Consider the following 19,227-nt stretch of genomic DNA (forward strand, 5'->3'; position numbering starts at 1 on the left):
TATAAAGAGTAAGTTGGAAAAGGGAGCTCTGGTGGCTTAGTGGCAAGAAGCTGCACTGCAATCCCAGAGGCACATGGTTTGAATCCACCATATGCTCTGCCGGGGAAGGAGGGACAATCTCCTCCTGTACCTGTACCTGTACGGTACACTCACACAAAAATAATTTTTAAAAAAATTAAAAAAGAATAAGTTGGTTTTTTTCTCTTTAAAGATAAAACACCTCCTACAGTTCTACTAGAAACAAGAAAACCAAACCTCTCAAAGTTAAAAATTAGCCCTACTTTAATTATGCTGTTTATAGTAGAGGTATGAATAGGACTTAGGATCTATAGTAAAGAAGTATTTCACTACTTTCCCCCTTACTCTGGTACTGGAACCAATGATATTAGTTTACCAAAATAGGAATGTTCTCTTTTAAAAAAATTTTTTATAATTTTTTTTCCTATTGTGTACTGTCATATCAGATTCGACTGGCACAGGAGATTGCCCCTCCTTCTTCAGTGGCACATCAGGTGGATTTAAACCATGTGCCTTTGGGATTACAGCAGGGAATTCTCTCTGAGATTAAAAGCCATTTTTTTCCAACTGCAAATCTTAGCAGGCAACTACATTCATAGAGACAGTGGAAGTTTTTCAGCTTTACATGTCTAGTGTTCCAAAGAAGACTATGTCAAACTGGTTCAGCAGCTTTCTAAAGTCATCACTAACTTATTTTCAAGTAAATTTCTGTGCATGTCCCCCAAATAACCCAATTATAATCGTAATTTGGTGGGCAAAGGAATATCACTATTGGGCAGAGTGGTTTATGTATAAAGACAAATAAATAAAGTGTCATTGTACCCTAGCTTTCTATTGTTTTGTTTTAATATACTCAATCACGTCATTATTGGATGTCACGACTGATGAAGACAAACAATTATCAAAACTGAGCTGAAAATTAAACATCGATAACAATGTTCTAGGATTTTTATAAAAGGTTTTAACATTGCATGAAAGATGTCTGACCATGAACATTATTTTAAAGTATTTTAAAGTAATATAAAAATATGAATTAAACTTTTAAAATTTCAAAATATAAAAGCAGTTACTCAAAAAGAAAAGAATTCCACTTAAGCCCTTAATTTTAACTTTTTAAAAAATACTTAAATATTAAAAAGAGGACCTTATGTCCATTATTTTACAAGGATTAATGTTTTCATTTTATTATATCACACATGCTCAGAATTCAAGCTTTTTTGGCTTTTACTTTGTTATTCTTCACACAAAACAATTACGGTGTAAAACCCCACGCTACTACAGCTCTTGAATCTCAACATTTGCCAAAAGCTATGCACTTATAAGTGCCATGAGTAATATAAAAAATTCCATTTTAGTTAGCCTGAGAAACCCTAAAGAGTGTGGTCTACCCGCATTGACTCCCCACGAATCCCAGCGTGCACAGACAGAGAGCACTGTCGTGTGGTTCGAATGCTTTCCATGACCACACACAGGACTGCCTTTCTGCTGCTCCTTGACTGCCGTATTAAACTGTGGTCACAATTAATTTTCCTAAAATAAAGAAGAAAGACATTCACAAGCATTTAAAACATAAATATATAGGATGAAGTACAATTTTTGTTGTCGTGCAATTCCTTCATAATATACTTTTTTATTATTATTAATTTTAATGAATATTTACAGAGACTTTGGATTTCCATTCATTCATTGTTGCACTTTAAAGCAAAGCAGAGAAATGAAAAGAGAGACACAGGCATGTATACACCAGTATTATTGCAGTACTTTCCCAATAGTCAAAAGATAGAAGTAACTAAAACGTCCACCAGCTGATGTACAGATAAGCACAATGTGGTATATACTTAACCATGAAGAGAATTGAAGGCATGATGTACAGTACAACACAGATGAACTTTTTAAAACACTATATTGACTTATTTATAAGTCATTACAAAGGGTCAAATACCATTTCATATAAATACCTCATTTCTATGAAATAAACAATACATAAAAAACAAAGCTTGTTAGTGGTGACCAGGTAAAGGAAGGGGTGAAAGAGACGTATTTGCAAAGGGGGCATTGAATTTACCTATATGGTGGTAGGATACCTGGGGAAAAGTCAAATCAAAGTTACAACACCTAAGGGTTCATTGAATTGTTTATATAGAAACTGTTGAGTGGCTGAGTATATTGTTGTATACATTTGTGCTACATTTTCAATATTTTGCTACAATTTGGTTCCAATAAAACAAGGAGAGTTTTATTGGAAAAATACATCCCAAAGGCCTGCATAAGCCATTTCCCCCTAGAGTAGAAAAGTAAAGTAAAAAAGTTCCCTATTTTAGTAAAGGTTAATCAAAGGTCTAAATCAAATCAGAAAGTATGCTCAAAAGAAATGTAATTATCTCCTTTTCTATTAAAATATGCTTTAAAGAAGTTTGTTGAAAAGGACACTCATAGTTGTTGCACCCATATTCTTATATTCTTTCAGTCACACAATTTAGCAAATGTCTGCAGATCCAAAGCAATTCCAGTGAACAATTAAAAACTCCATAAGTAACTGACTTTCAAAGCCTACTTTTATGCAAATTTTAGATATACTACTACTAAATTACACTAGTAAAATATAGTCTAATGTTTTAAATTGTTTTATAGTTTTAAAGTGTTTTATAGTTTATATGGTTAAGATATTTAGTGGCAACATTCATTTATATATATTAAGGGCTATTATTATACTGACCGTGTAGTAATTTCCTTGAGTAATGTTGACACTTCCACTTCATGTTTGGTTACTACACCAAATGAAGCTTTTACTGCAATGGAATCTGAACCAGCGACATTAATCCCAACATCATTCACAATATGGTTGCCTCGCCGTCCATAGAGTGAAACGTCTGACTCATCTTCGTAATTCAATAATTGATAAGACGAAATACCTTGAAGAAGAGGAAATTGGTATGTTTTAAACAGCTTTAATTCATCTAAGAAAAATTACGTATAGTAATATGTTAATTTACAACTAAAGACATGAATACTTAAATGTTAGTAAGAGTAACTGTTTAAATCAAGGCTGAAAATTAGCAATTCAATTAATTTGACAAGAAAAATAAGCAAACCACCAGAATTCTTAAAATTAACAATTCCTTCCTGAGTTAATAGAACTTGTTAAACATATTCACTGAATACTTGAAAGAAAAACAAGTGTTGATAGAAATAATTTGTCAAAATGTCAACTTATAATTTATTTGTCATTTAGCCCATAAAACACACTTTAGTTCAGTTAGTTATAATAGAAGAATAAATAATTAGAAATTCCTTATGTTTCCAATACCTCATTTGACCTTATGAGATAGACCACGTGATACCCTCATTTTAGAGATATGTCATATTTTACACTCGTTTGATTAAAACAACTTAGAATATATTTATTAGACTTGAACATTATTCAACCCAGACAAGACTTAATACTATAAATTCCAAGCATTGTTAGTCTTAATATTACCACTATTGTAATGAAATTGCTTTTGTCAATAAAATGTGTTAGCATTTCTAAAATGGGCAAATATATAACCTATGTTTAGACTACCAATAGCACGGTTAATGAACAGTTATTCCCAAACAGACATTTAAACTTACCAGCTGAAATTTCTCTCTCTCCTAGGAGAATATCTTTCAGTGTAAACGGTGTTGAGGTAAATTTATATCTAGGAAACAGAAAACATCGCTTCTTTTTCACCACCAGACTTAGGGGTTGGTATTTGTCCGCTTCGCTAAGGCTTGGAACAGGAACTAATCTCCCTCCATCTCCAACTTGCTTGACAAAGCTCTTGGTAGCAGCAGCAAACATATTAACATCAACACGTCATCAACTGCAACCTCCAGATAACAAATCCATATTCTAAAAAAAAAAAAAATTAGGTGCAAAATTAAGCCATGTTGATTTTAAATATGATTCTATACCTTTGAAATCCAAAGCATGGTTTTGACGAAGTCGATTCCCAGTGTAGAATTCACAACGCGGTCTCCCCATGTGTGCTCAGCTAATGAATTATAGATCAACAGTGTAAAATGATATCTAAAAGCAAGTCTAATTTGGAATGGAGCAGTAAAATGTATACAGAAAGCTAATAATTTTAAAATAATAAAGTTTTTCATTAGTGTCATAGTTAATAGTGGGGTGTTTTTTTATTACAGGGGAAAGCATAAACACTGTCACAAATTACATCATCAAGTTTCCTATATTTAGGGAAATCGCAGGGGTCAGCACATCTAGAGTGTAATGGATAATCTTTGCCCTGGGAAAACCACCTTCCTGATCATAATATCTTCCCTGCCAGGTAAGTATAGCTAATAAGTATTAGTTTAAATATTAAGTATAAGTTTGTAAATGACAATGGGTCAGTTTTGAAAGGAGCATATTGGTCCATGAAGAACAATGAAACAATGATATTTTCTGAGCTCTGGTGATAAGTGGTAAGAAGTTGAACTCTTAACTCGTGGTTACATAGTTTGAATCCACTAGTTGCTCCACAGTTGCTTCCAGTATGATTTATAACCTTAGAAACCCCAGTGGAGGGAGAGTCAGTTCCGATTATAAGCCATTTCCAACCCAACAGCAATGGGGGGTGCAGGGTTAGCATTAGCTATAGATACCCTTTATAGGGAACCTCATTCACTCTCTCCTGGTGTGGAGTTGATCCCAATCCTCCATTGGATTTCTGAGGCTATGTTGTTGTTTTTATGTGCTGCCGAGTCAACCATGACTCATAGGAACTCTATGCGCAATAACTCTGAGCTCTTCTCTATTCTGTGTCAATCTCCCTGTTTCTATTATACCTACCTTCATTACCCCAGTTACTATGTCAGTCCATATTACCTGGTGTTTTCTCCTTCTGCACTGTCCCCCCACCCTTCCAAGTATGATGTTCTTCTCCAAGGGCTGGTCCCTCCTGGCAACATGCCCTAAGTATATCAGAGTCTCACAATCATTGCCTCCAAGGAATAGCTTGACTTCACCCTCTCCAAGACAAACCTGTTTGTTTTCTTGGTAGTCCATGGTAGTTCTATACTCTTTTCCAGCACCACAGCTCAAAAGCATCAATTCTTCTTCTTTCATCTTTGGTCATTGTCCAGCTCTCTGATGCATTAACAAGTAATTGCAAAGATCATGGCCTGGATCAGGTACACCTTAGTCTCTAGACTCACATCACTGCTCTTTAGCCCTCTGAAGAGATCCCTGACAGCAGATTTTCCCCATGCAATTTGTCTTTTGATTTCCCAATTGCTGGTGCCAAGAGTGTTGATTGTGGAACCAAGCAAGCTGTAATTGTTAACAACCTCAATATCTTCTCCATCTATCATGATGCTGCCAGTCAATCTAGTGGTGAGAATCTTTGTTCTTGATGTTGAGCTTCAAGCCATATTGAAAACAATAGTCCTTGACCTATTGCAGCAAGTGTTTCAGGTCTTCTTCAGTTTCAGCAAGCAATGTTGTGTCATCTGCATAGCACAGATTGTTAATGAGTCTTCCTCCAATCCTGAACCCACATTCCTCCTTGAGGCTATAATAAATCTTAACCTATTTTATAGGTTAGCACAACAAAACATGCTACAGGCTATGATACTGGAGCCTCTTACAGTGAATCTAGTCTAAAGGAAATTGCTTCACCCAATGTGGGAAACAGGTTGATTGTGGTTTTGTGTAACTGTGATACACAGTTCATTGTTTCAGCATTTCATTAATCTCCCTTCTTGTATGTTTTGGTGCAGTGGTTAAGTGCTTGGCTACTAAGAGCTTAGTCCATAGTTGGAACCCACCAGCAGCTTCAGGGGAGAAACGTGACACTCTTCACAGAAACTTAATTTATATAAAGATTAACTAAAACCCATTGTCATCTATGCTTTTCTGACTCGGGATGGTCCTCCATTGGGATTTCTGAGGCTGTAAATAATAACTGGATGACAGACTGCCTCATCTTTCTCCCTGGGAGCAGTCCATAGGTTAGACCTTTGGGTTAACAGCCCTACACACATAACCATTACACATCACCATTTAAATCCTAGCAAACTCTATGGGGCAGTTCTGCTTTGTACTTACAAAGCCAAATAGTATTTAATGTGAATTATTCAAGTTATGTCTATGTTTTAAAAAATTATGAAAGCCACGCTACCAATAAGTTTCTGTATGTTGCTGTTAGTTGCCTTTGAGTTGACTATGACTCACAGCAGCCCTATGAACAATCAGCCTCAGCTTTGCCCTTTTTGGGCCACTCTCCTCATCTCTAATACACTTGAGCCCATTGTTATAGGGAGCAATTATATGTTGTTGTTATGTGCCTTCGAGTCACTTGCAATTCTTACTGACCTTCTGTACAACAGCCCTGAACCCTGTTCTGTCTTGAGCCAAAGTCATTGTCTCTGACACATCTATCCTAATTACTCCAGTCATTGAGTCAATCCATCTCATCCAGCGTCTTCCTTTCTTGTGCAGTCCCTCCACTCTTCCTAATATGATGTCCTTCTTCAAACACTGGTCTCTCCTGGCAACATGCCCAAAATATGTGAGATGGAGCTTCAAAATCCTTGCCATCAAGGAGCAGCCAGGTTTCATCCCCAACAGGATAAAACTGTTCTCTTAGTAGTCCATGGTGTACATTCAGTACTCTTCTCCAGCTCTCTGATGCACACCAAGTAATTGCGAAGACCATGGACTGACTCAGGTGCACCTTAATCTCTACACTGACATTATTGCTCTTCAGTACTCTGGAGAGGTATCTAACAGCACATTTCTCCAATACAATTCATCTTTTGCTTTCCTGGCTGCTGATACGAAGAGTGTTTATTGTGGAGGCAAGCAAGTTGAAATTGTTAACAATCTCAATCTCTTCTCTATTATGATGCTGCCAATTGGCCCAGTGGTGGGGATCTGTTGATCTTCAATCCATATTGAATGCTGCAGTCCTTGACCTTCTGCAGCAAGTGCTTCAGATCCTCCTCAGTTTCAGCAAGTAGTGTTATGTCATCTGCATAATGCAGGTTGTTAATGAGTTTTCTTCCAATTCCCAATAGGAGCAACTGTATGACTATATTATAAAGAGATTTTTTTTCACTCTCATGCTGGGCTCAAGGATTATATATCTTTGAAATATGGTCCTGCTGATGTTACTTTGTGATTGATCCCCCCCCCAGTTTGTACTTTATTTAAATTAAATGATACATAAAGTTAGAGGGAAATGACTTTACAGTATATTTATTTTGATAATAAAGAAATTTACATATTCACAAACACATAGAGCATATACTACCATTTAACCTCTTAGTCTAGGTAGTCAAAGTCTTCTGGAATTCCAAAGTTTTTATCAATTTTATTTTCTTCAAGTCCAAATTTTCTTTTTACCCAAGACTTTATTGGCAATATGTTATCCATCCGTTTGCAGCTTCATTGGCTACTTTATTTGCTTGACGTATTTCTTCCACAACTTGTGAATCACATTCTTTATATTTTACTACTTCTGCCTTGAGCTGTTTCTGTTGGTGTCGAAGGGAAGAAAGCTCCTTTGCTAGCTTGGTTCGTTCTTCTGTCTCATGTCAACCAATTTTTGCTTTCTCGATATTTTTTGTAGGTTTTCATGCTTTTGGCTTCCTTCGTACAACTGAGACTCCAGAACCTCTAATTCACGTTTCCATGCATGAAGAGCTTTACATGGAAAAGCCCAATAATAATTTGATGTTCCAATCCTCTCACAGTCAACTATACCATCATCCACTAAGCTCTGAAGGACTTCTTTTACTGACATTGCAGTAATGCCTTTCTCTTTGGGAGCAATCTTCTCCATATCTTTTAGTTGAAATACATCTTTCATCTCAAAAAAACATTTCCATCATGCACGTCCTCTTTTCTTCTGCACTCAGTCCTTTTTTTCTTTGACATGGCTCAGACAGGGAATCTTTCGGCAGCTTGTTCACGAGGGAGGAGAAGGGCCTGTGGTTGATTTTTTTGAAGGGAGGCTTGGGGGTTGCTCCATCACTATTATCCCAGTTTCTTAACCTTTAAAGAGTTATAATATTAAGTTTTGCAATATTTTCTTAAGAAATTTTGTAATTAAAAAGAAATTTTAATAAAAACAAACCTCATTATTAAGATATTTCAGTGGGTACTGTATATGGTCGATAATGCATTTTGAAATGCTAGTTATGTGGTGTTACAGCTATAAAAACAACTTTAGTGAATAGTAAGCAGTGAACATATGTAATATGCTGCTGTTTTGTACTGTCCAGTAGAAATCATCTCGTAGTTGAGCATCTAGCGAGTTTTCAGAAGCAGGATATCACAAAAGAGGACATTGTCCATCTTTCTCACCTGGAACAGCCCGGTGGATTCGAACCACTTACCTTTGAGTTGGCAGCGCACCTCCTTTGCACTAAGCCATCAGAAAATAGCATTGTGCTAAGCAATCTTCTCCAATAAAAAGCATAGGCAGTCTTTGTTGCCAGTAGATAGAAAACTCCCAGAAAAACACACGGCATAATGTCATTGTCTGCCCCTCACCAAAGGTGGTATACCCCACATAAACAAAATCACTATCAACAAAATGGCTCTGCCCAAAACCCATTTAATTGAAATCTGGTCCACTGAGAAGCTTTCATTTGCCTCTAACATGCTTTGCGGGTCCGTTGACTGGCGTTAATCTCAGCGAAAGACCAAAGCCTACTAGACAAAAGGGCCCGCTGTGACGAGGGGTCTCCAGACGTTTCTGAAGGCAGGGTTTAGGTGGCTAAGAGTATCTAACGCTGCTCTCAGAGACGGATATACCGAGAGGCTCCATTCTTAAGCTTCTGAGCCAAACCAGGCAACGTTGTATTCAATATTTCACAATCCTTTAAGAATAGGGACCTCAATGTTGCCGGGCGGTGGTGGTAGTGATTAAAGGTGTGCTTCAAACCACAGACTTTGAGCCCGCCCAAACAAGCCATCTCTCAGAGCAAGAAATCGTCCTCATTTAATGACAAAGAATCAATTCTAGAGGCGGGTTAAGTCCAGTAAGGCCAAGTGCGGAGAAGGACCCAGAGAGGAGGTGCCGAAAACCCCGGGACTGGGAGAGGGGGCGTGGCCTTAAAGGAAGTGGCGTGGTCTTCAGGGGAAGGGGGCAGGGACTGGAGTGGGGCGGGATCCAGTTTAGGGCTGGGAATGGGAGAGACCATAGGGGCGTGGCAGGGCTGTAGGCTGAGGCTCCGCCTCCTCTTCTCTCTGTTCGCTCCCTTGCAAAAGGAACGCAAGCAAGGGAGGGCGGGGGCCTGGGAGGCGGGGAGGAGGCGGCGGCGGCACTGGAGCGCTCCTCTCGGGTATCAGCCGACCCTTGGAGTGAGGATATCGCTTAGTACTGCTCTTTCTCCCTCTGCCGAGTCGTCCCTTCTCGCCATGTCTCAGTCTCAGAGCAGGCATCGTGCCGCGCCCCCGCCGTCGGAGCGCGAGGACACCGGGACCTTCAGGTCAGCGTCTGCACGGCCCCAGCCTAGGCGGGCAGTCGGGCTGGAGGGAGGTGGTGGGAAAGAGGCGGGGGCCGGGCAGCCAGCTCTCCCGCGGCATTCTGGGTAAAGCCCCTTCTCTGCGCTCCTGCCTCTGCTGCGAGGCTGCGGGCGGCGCTCGCTCGGCCCCGCCCTCCCGGACGCGCGCGGGCCGGGGTCTGCGGCCGGCCCCTCCTCTCTCGCTCCTTCAGGGCGCTTGGGGTGGGCGGAGGTGGCGCGTGGTCGCGACTGCTCAGAAGGCCCAGGCTATGCATAAAGGATCGTGGGCTTCGTCCTGAGCGGGGCCAGAGAAGCCTTCCCCGCGTTCATGTTACTTCCCTTTAGACCTTCTTCACCCTGCCCTGTGCCCGCCTCGGCGGAGCTGGGTGACAGGTGCACCCAGGCCTTGCCAGCTCTGGCTGTAGGCGCCTCCCGTCACTGTTGGGGTCAGTCAAAACTGGCCTCTGTGTTTCAGCTTGCCTGCACACTTTGGCATGCAAAGCCCACCTTTTTTCTGGTTTTTGCAGTTCGGGGAAGATGATTACAGCAAAGCCAGGGAAAACACCTATTCAGGTATTACATGAATACGGCATGAAGACCAAGAACATCCCGGTTTATGAATGCGAAAAATCCGATGTGCAAGTACATGCGCCCATTTTCACCTTCAGAGTAACCGTTGGTGACATAACCTGCAAAGGTCTGTATGCACAGCTAACCCTGATGACCACTTGGGCTGGCAGTCAAGACTTGGTGTTGCTTTTCAGTTCGGAAATGTGTCCTTTTTGCCAGAAACAGCTATGGGGAACAAAGCACTTTTGAAACTGAGACACCCATCTTAGGTCATTGGGACATTCCAGCGTCATCTCCTTAATCTCGATTTTCTCCTTAATTTTATCCTTTTGAGTGCCAGAAATACTCAGATACTTGAAAGAAAACACTCAGATCTTTTGCACGGCTTCTTTCATAATCCCCTAAGAACTGTAAAGAAGCAGGAAGGGTGCCCGAAGCATCCTTAGCTGCGTCTCTCCAGACCACTTCAGGGGATAACAGCTATCAGAAGGCATGACTCCAGAATTTCTTAAATGACTCCCGCTCTCCATAGAATCATTTGTGTCATACTTGATTTTGAATTTAGGCAAAATGAGGAAAGACAGAAACTTCACAAACTCAGTATTCCTGATTGCACAAGTGTTGTTCCCCCCCCCCCCCGTAGGAATAGTATTCTTTCTTTTACAAATAAAGAAACAGATTCATAGAGACCATAATGTAGTCAGACAGCAATGGGATTTCAGAGTTCAGGTTTATACTTCGTATTGATGGATGAACTTGAGCACATAATAACTAAATTTATTAATGGGGACATTACTCCATGTGTTTGTTTTGTTTTTTTTTAAATGATGATATAATTCAGAGCACAGAATACTGAATACTCTATTCGATTTGGAAAAATAACCAAGGGAAAAAATTTGGGTAAGAAGGCTAACATTCCAACCATCTGCTAATCTGAACGGTGACATTTGATTTTGCCACTGGAAAGTGGGAGTCTGCTATTTCCATTGAAATTACTTTAAGAAAAATTTGAAGCTTTTTTTTTTTTAATATGAGGTAGGTGGATTGCTGCTAGTGGCTAGGAAGTTCATTATGTGCACCATACAGTCAGCATTTAGATACTCCATTCAATTTATTTTTAAATACTCAGAGAAATTCAAGAGAAAGTACCCATTCCTCCCACTCAAACACCGTAAGCCACAGTGTAAGGAGTTATCAGAGTTCTATGTGTTGGTCAGTGATTTGAATCACCTCACACTTCTGGGAGAAAGGGGCAATCTTCTCAAATAATGATTTACAGCATTGAGAGTTCCAGTGATTTACAGCATTGAGAGTTCCAGTTTAGCTCCCTGCCAGCTGTCCGATTCTCCCACTCTTTGTCTGTCTTTTTCCTTTTGTACAGCATGGCAGAATCAACTACCTTTTCTTAGGGGGGGGGAAGAAAAAGATTTACAGTGCTGGAAACCTGATAGAATGTTTCCATGAGTTGGAATTAATTTGATGGTGGTTGGGGTTTTATTGTACCTTAGACCTGCAACAGCCATCCTGCTCTTTATTTTGCCTACTCCCCAGTCTTCCTGTACAAACTTGTCTGCCTACATTGCTTCTAAAGTGAGATCATTCTGAAGTCTATCTTTAGTCTGGGCCCAGTTACAGAGCAACGTATCAACTGGTGCTTGATAGGCATCTTCACTTGCTTGACCTAAAAGTACCTCAAACTCTCAATTTCCCATCTTTTTCCCCCAAACCTACTTTCCCTATATTCTTTACCTCAGTAAAGGCACCACCATCACAGTTGCTTACACTGGAGACTTGAGATTTATCTTTTTGACCCTTTCTTCTCTTTGTCTAATGTATAACCAAATATCTCTTGAATCAGTTTCTCTCCTCTTCTCTTTGCTACTGTCCAGACCACTTGCACTAAAGCTATAGTCTCACAGATAATTTGTTTAGGGTTGCTTTTGTTTTAATTTTTTTTAATGTAACATAAATATATATTTTTTTCAGCATGTTCTTCCAATTTCATTTTCCCCATTCATTTATTGTTGCATATTTTCCTCCCTGCCCACTCCCCCCTCCAGTTCACTTTTCTCTTTGAAAAAAAAAATTATTTCACTGTTATACAGTCCCCCGTCCCCCCCAAAAGTCTGCACACAGTCTGCTTTACTATGCATTTCTTTTTCTGGAATCTTGTCATGAAAATAACACCTAATCATATATTCCTTTTAAACAGTTCTCTCCCTCATCTGTTTCAATGCAGTATACATTATACATCCCTTCTTTTCTTAGGCTCTCCCCAACCCTGATGTCAGTCCCATTTTACAACAATGGCACTATGCAATATTTGTCCTTTTGTGACTGAGATATTTAACTCAGCACAATGTCCTCCAGGGTCACCTATTTTGTATAATATTTCATGACTTCCTTATTTTTCAGTGCAGCATAGTGTTCCATTGTGTGAATATACCAGAGCTTCTCTATCCATTTTTTTGTTGATGGACACTTGGGTTATTTCCAGCTCTTTGCTATTGTGAAAAATGCAGCAATAAACATGGGTTTGCATATATCTGCTTGGGTGGCAGTTCTGGTTTCTTTAGAGTATATTCCCAGTAGAGGATTTGCTGGGTCAAATGGTATTTCTGTTTGCAACTTTTTGTGAATGTGCCATACTGACTTCCATAGTGGCTGCAGTTTCTCCACAACCTTGCCAGCATTTGTTGTTTGCACAGATAATTTTTTTTAAGCTTCTAGTCTTTTTTTTTAAAGCTTCTAGTCTTTGTGTTCTAGTTCTTTCTCTTCATATAATTTCTCCACTTAAAATCCAGTCAGTGTTTCCCCTGTAAATACAAATTTCATAGCATGAGAGACAACCTTGCTTCTCAAAGTGGGATCCAGAGCGCATAGGAGCTTGATGAAACTATAGACTTGTCAGGCTCCATCACAGACCTTCTAGATCACAGTTTACATTTTAATTAAATTTCCAGGTCATTGCTATATACACTAAATCTTCAAAAAGCACTAATTTACAAGGTCTCTCTCTCTACCTGCAATTTCTCCCCCCCCAAACTGTCTTCTCTCAAGCGCTTTAACACTCTAATAAGCAATGCCTAATTACTTGGACTCTTGAGAACATAGTGTTTTGTGATGTGTTTAAGCCTTTGCAGGTGATCTTAGCCTGCAATGATTCTTCCAATTTTCCAGTTCTCTTCCTCTCTGAACTTTTATTAATCTTTTAGATTTCTATTTAGTTATCTCTTTTTTCTATAAAGTCTTTTTTAATCCTTAAAAATATAGGAGCTAGTTGCCATGATAGTATGCTCCCTGTACCCTGCACTTTTAGGTCTGTTTTTCCTCTTTATTTCACGCTATAGTTCACAGATTAGAGTCTTATATTGACCTATATTCTGTGTGCAGGATCCACTGTTCCCTAGTACGTATATATTAGTGAATAAATAAACACCTTTGTATGTCCTCTGACACACGTAGTGTCACACTTGAAATTTCCTCCCTATCTCCTTTCTTCTTACCAAAGGAATAGATTTTAGCACTCTGTCTGATACCACTTTGGAAAGTTTCTCAAAACCTAGTTTGAATAGAAGTAAATAACTTTACCATTTATTAAGTATGATTGCTTACTGATTAGTCAGTTTTCCTTTATACCTTTGTATGGATTGTATAAAATCCACATAAGCTCACCTTTTACATAGAAAACTTCCCTAGTCTGCCCACTGTGTAGTCCTGAATGCCCAAGGGTTTGAGCCAGTATAGGATAGGCTGTCAAAAGAAATTGTGCACCTTTTGTTGTCAGATAGCTTTGCAGCAAGTAGCTCTTTTAAAAGAACCCATTTGTTGTTATTTAAGAAATCAATTCTTGCTGCCAAAAAAAGTATTCTTACTCTAGGGATCAAGTGGCTTGGGTAATGGGGGTAGGTGTGTCAGAGATAATAAGATTGGCACAGGACAGAGCACGGTTTGGGGCTGTTGTATAGGGTCGCTATGAGTCACAGGTGACTCAACAGCACATAACAGCAAGAAGGGATGAAGGATAAAATGCTGTTATTTTTTTCAGGAAATGTGACGTGATCTACTTGATTAAAATTTTGTACGGTAAAGATATAGTAGAGAAATGATGACAAAGGTCTTTTATATATATTTATAGAATTAAATATATACAACTTTTAAAATAGTGGGCATTTTAATGTATAAAACGTGCAGTGTGTGACTTTACTGTGTATATGTATGCATCTAGAACTTATATAATTATTTCATTTTGTAGTAAGGAAATGCCTGTGGATATAAAGAATCTTGTCATAAAGATCTTTTTTTCTTTTTTCAAACCTTAATTCAGGTGAAGGTACAAGTAAGAAGCTGGCGAAACACAGAGCTGCAGAGGCTGCCATAAACATTCTGAAAGCCAATGCAAGTATTTGGTGAGCTAAATTTCTTTGTATTCTGCAGCTCAAAAATATCTTGGCAGAGGTAAGATTGAAGGTTTGAACGTACTCACAAGGGTGAACAGTTATTGGTAGAGTATCTTAGCGTAAACATTCTATTTCCTTGTCATCCATTTAATGCTTTAAGAAATTAAGTTCAGCAAAGAATTATTAAGGGAACGAGGCTTTTTTTGTTCTTTTTACCAGAAGGGATGCAGCAATAGAAAATGAACATTTTCCAGCCAGTATCTTACTATTTATTAAGTAGGATTATTTCTACAAGAAAACAAAATGTAAGATGGAGACAGATCATCTAACATCACTCTTTTAGGAATTAATGTTTGAATGCAGAAGATAAAGAATTTCTTTTTGTTATAGCATAGCATAGCATAGATACCAATGCAAGAGAATGTTAAGTGGAATATCAGTTCTTGATAAGTCTTTGCCAGTAAACATCTTTCTTTTACGGCTTTAGGTTCTTTTGGAAAGATGACTGGATCTGGAGCATCTCATGCATCACATGCATTAGGGCCCTTTGGTGTCCATTGGCCCACTCTGTAGCATGGCATGCTTTCAGATTCTCCTTTGGAGGAATTTGGAGTACAGTATGGTAAATTGGGTCATAGCTTTCAGCATAGGAGCATAGGAATTTAAGATGGGTCTTTCATTCTCTAGCCTTGGCACCCTTTTGGCTGAGGAGTATTTTTGGGTTCTCATTCAGTGCTCCTCCCTCTAAGTCATTCTAAACCTTTTGGACAGCTAAGAACTACCAGTGCCATGGCAACTGTGTAGATAAGCACTTGTCCAAAACAAGGCTTAGCTCTCATATGATGCTTGATTCTCTAAGGTCATGTGTGGTAATTGATTTATGCTAGTTTTCAAGACATGCCAAATGGCATAGCAGGTATTATGTTTCTCCCACCCCTCCCAGCCTCCCGAGTGATGACCATGCTATTTCTGTGCTGCTCAAAGGTCAACAAAACAAAGTGTTGAATATGTTGGTAGAAATGAACGTACAGAGTGTTCTTTATGCACTTGAGCTTCACTTTGTCAGCATAAAGGAGGCTAACAAACTTTACTATGTATTTGTGCTTCTTGACAGATAAGATGGGAATTACTAAGCTGTAATCAGGCCTAGAAAGATTGATTTACTACCGAGGCTTTCTCACTTCTCCATCACAATTATTTGGGTAGCTTCGCAGCATGCAGCATTGTAAGTGAATATCTGTATCTCATCAGCCTATGAACAAAACTTGAAATTCTAGCAGTTAAAAAAGAAACTTGAAGTGGCAAGAACTAAGCCTCATTTGTCATGGAGAAATGACTCTTCGTTTGCCTGGTGGTATGACCTTGGAATGCAGCTTATTTGGTATTAGGTTCTGAATTTCCAAGTAAATACAGTCGTTTCTTTCTCCCTAGTAGCAATCGCTTACCTCCCTAATCCAAAACCCCACATACTGAAACCAAGATTTCATTCAGGCTGTCTATTTCTGGCAGTAGGGTATAAATCTAAGAGAATTATCCCAGAACTGACCAGATGATACATCAAAAAGACTTCACCTTTAGTTGCCTTGATTTTTTAAAAAACTTGTATATATATAAAAAACAGGAACTCTGGTGACTTAGTGGATAAGGAGTTGTGCTTCCAGCCCAAAGCAGGAAGGTCGAATCTACCAGCTACTTCTCGGGAAAAAGATAGACAAACTTCTGTGCAGTTTACAGCCTCTGAAAAGTTGGAGACTCAGCTAGGTTCTGATTCAATGGCACCTGTGTGTGTGTGTGATCTGTGTTATCAAAACTATATATATATATATATGTATCTGTGTATATAATCTGCAGTATCACTTTACTTGGCTAAATTTCCTGGCTGATTATTAGTCTTCCTTCTTTGTGTGGCTGTGACAATGTTCTAGTTTATTTAAATGCATTTTCCTTGAGCATATAAATCATTACCCTGTCATTAAGAAGATTACAGTATGAACAGTGGAAAGGATGTTGAGGGTAGGTAAATACATGTATTTTTAAGAGAGTGTAATTTATGATAAAATAATTGTCCCAAGAACCAATGATTCAAAGGAGGAAGATAATTGGTTCCATTGGGGTAATAGGATAATTTCTTTTTGAGAGGAAAAAAAAAGTTTTTTTATTATTCAAATATATACAGAACATATCTTATTGAATAATTTCTACATGTATAGTTATTACATTGATTACATTCTTCAAGTTGTGCAGCCACTCTGACCCTTACTTTCTGAATTTTTCCTCTCCTATTAATATCAACTTGCTGCCCCCTAAGTTTCTGAAGGGGCAGGCTTCTTGGAGGAGGCAGCAGTTAAGATACACCTTGGATGATGGGTCGATTGAGTACTCATAGAAGAGGTCAGAAAAAAAGGGCAGTTCAGGTAGAAAGAATGGCAAGAGGAAAATCAGAATTTAAAGACAAAAATGCTTTTCATAAATTACGTAAAATGTTTTATAAAAACCATTTCATTTCATAACACTTAAAAAAAAATGTTTAGCTTTACAGTTCCTGACCCCTTAATGCCTGAGTCTTCCAAGCAAACAAAGAACCAGCTTAATCCTGTTGGCTCATTACAGGTAAGTCATACCATTTTTTTTCATACTTAATATTTTGTCTACTAATAAAAGATGTGATAAATAGATAATATCACAAAGACTAAAACAAAGAATCTTTTTAAAGATAAGCAGGTGAGATATTTTGTTTTACAAGTTATAATAATTAGATATTACAGAGTTAAAATGGAATTATTTTTCTATTTATTTAGGGTTTGGATTTTCATTCATATGTACTATCTGATTTGGTTTGTGGGATTCTCATTTGAGGTCAAAGGACACCCCAATGCACATGAGTATAGCATTTTATATATTTTTTTTATTATTTTTCATTCAGTCACTCATATGTTATGTTCTGACAAGTCTCTTGTGACTCAGAACAACCCTAATTGTCTCTGACACACCTACCCCTTTTATCTCAGTCACTGAGTCAATCCATCACATCAAGGGTCTTCCTCTCCTCTCCTGTCCCTCCACCCTTCCAAGCATTATGTCCCTCTCTAAGGTCTGGTCCCCCCTTGCAACATGCCCAAAGTATGTGAGACAAAGCTTCAAAATCTTTGCCTCCAAGGAGCTGCCTGGTTTCACCCTCTCCAGGATGACCCTGCTCTACAGTCATTAAAATTCTATAATGCCAATATTTAGACCATCTTATCAAAACCTTACTGTACTCCCTTTCTTTCACCATCCCTAAACATTTGCTAATCTGCTCTGTTTCCCTTCTTCTTTTAGGAATTTGTCTTGCCACCATTGTGATAAAGCTCTTTCTAGTTCTGTTTTGACAGAAAACATGGTCTTATTCTCTCTCTCTCTCTTAACTTTGAGTTTCTACATGCCTTTTTAAAAATTAAGTTCCTTTCCCAGTTTTTTGGTGTCTCTGTTGTGCTTTATGAGTTTTTCTTTTATTTCCTTCATCTTTCCTCAACCTCATTCAAACCTGTTTGCTGTCTCTGCCTTTAATCATCGAGCAAATGCAGTAGGTAGCCAGTTGTGGGCATGGAATTCTTTAACTAGGGTGGGGAAGGTCTTCAGAACTGAAGGCAGTTACACCTGTAGATATCCTCTTCTGGTGCTCTTAAAAAGGGCTGTAGTAGCCTGTCTTTTTATTTGAACTCTTTGATCTCAGTTTACTTTGGCTTAATGGAAAAATGTTTTTCTTCACTTTTGGTATTGTGGGCTTGTAAGATGTAAATGCTATAATAATAACAAAGTTCAGTAAAACAGAAAATAAATGCTGGCAAGGATGTGGAGAGATTGGAATTGTTCCACTGTTAGTGGGAATGTAAAATTATACAACCACTGTGATAAATGGTATGGTGCTTCCTTAAAAAGTTGGACTTAACCAAAGAAGATACTCAGATGGCAAACAAACACATGAAGAAATGTTCAAAATCCCTAGCTCTAAGAGAGATGCAAATCAAAACAACTATGAGACATCATCTCACCCCAGTAAGAATAGCAAAATTTAGCAGAACAGCAAACATCAAATGCTTGTGAGGTTGTGGAGAAACTGGGACCCTTATTCACTGTTGGTGGGAGTCTAAAATGGTGCAGCCACTATGGAAGGCTGTATGGTTCTTTCTCAAAAAGTTGCAAATAGAAATACCATTTGACCCAGCAATTCCACTACTGTGAATTTACCCTAAAGAAGCCCCCAAGCAGATATATGCACACCCATGTTTATTGCGGCTTTCTTCTCAATAGCAAAGAGCTGGAAACAACACAAGTGCCCATCAACAAATGAATGGATAGAGAAGCTCTGGTATATTCACATAATGGAATACTATGCTGCACTGAAAAACAACTCATAAAATATTATGCAAAATGGATGACCCTGGAGGACATTATGCTGAGTGAAATATCTCAGTCACAAAAGGACAAATATTACATAGGGCCACTGTTGTAAAATGGGACTGACATCAGGGGTCAGGGAAGACAGAAAAGGAGGGGATGAATGATGTATACTGCTTTGAAACAGGGAGAGAACTGTTTGAAAGGGACATATGAATGGGTATTCTTGTCATTACAGAAGTCCAGAGTGAAGGCTGCATAGTGGAGTGGACTTGGGGGAGGAGGGATCGCATAACAATGAAACAGTTTTTCTTTTTCTTTTCAAGGAGAAGAGTGAATTGGGGGGGAGGGAGAAAAGTACAACAATGAATGACTAGAAACC

General features: G+C 38.7%; 2 protein-coding genes and 1 pseudogene across 2 annotated transcripts in view; 1 reads left to right on the forward strand and 2 right to left on the reverse strand.

Annotated features, from left to right (window-relative positions):
• Positions 1 to 3,871, reverse strand: part of DFNB59 (deafness, autosomal recessive 59) — a 15,460-nt gene extending 11,589 nt beyond the window's left edge. Inside the window, exons 1-3 of the mRNA XM_006878789.1 lie at positions 3,631 to 3,871; positions 2,735 to 2,930; positions 1,407 to 1,548 (exon numbers count right to left, since the gene is read on the reverse strand). Coding sequence (XP_006878851.1) covers positions 1,407 to 1,548; positions 2,735 to 2,930; positions 3,631 to 3,841 — 549 coding nt within the window. The 5' untranslated portion in view covers positions 3,842 to 3,871. The remainder of the gene's footprint in view (positions 1 to 1,406; positions 1,549 to 2,734; positions 2,931 to 3,630) is intronic.
• A 3,438-nt stretch (positions 3,872 to 7,309) lies between these two features.
• On the reverse strand, positions 7,310 to 8,296 carry LOC102854167 (annotated as a pseudogene).
• A 1,000-nt stretch (positions 8,297 to 9,296) lies between these two features.
• The window catches only part of PRKRA (protein kinase, interferon-inducible double stranded RNA dependent activator), a 20,780-nt gene continuing 10,849 nt past the window's right edge, over positions 9,297 to 19,227 (forward strand). The window contains exons 1-4 of the mRNA XM_006878790.1: positions 9,297 to 9,483; positions 10,026 to 10,195; positions 14,396 to 14,477; positions 17,000 to 17,078. Of these exons, the coding sequence (XP_006878852.1) occupies positions 9,413 to 9,483; positions 10,026 to 10,195; positions 14,396 to 14,477; positions 17,000 to 17,078 (402 nt within the window). The 5' untranslated portion in view covers positions 9,297 to 9,412. The remainder of the gene's footprint in view (positions 9,484 to 10,025; positions 10,196 to 14,395; positions 14,478 to 16,999; positions 17,079 to 19,227) is intronic.

This window comes from Elephantulus edwardii, unplaced genomic scaffold (assembly GCF_000299155.1).
Source record: "Elephantulus edwardii isolate Elephantulus edwardi_28Jun2011 unplaced genomic scaffold, EleEdw1.0 scaffold00001, whole genome shotgun sequence".
Taxonomy (NCBI): domain Eukaryota; kingdom Metazoa; phylum Chordata; class Mammalia; order Macroscelidea; family Macroscelididae; genus Elephantulus; species Elephantulus edwardii.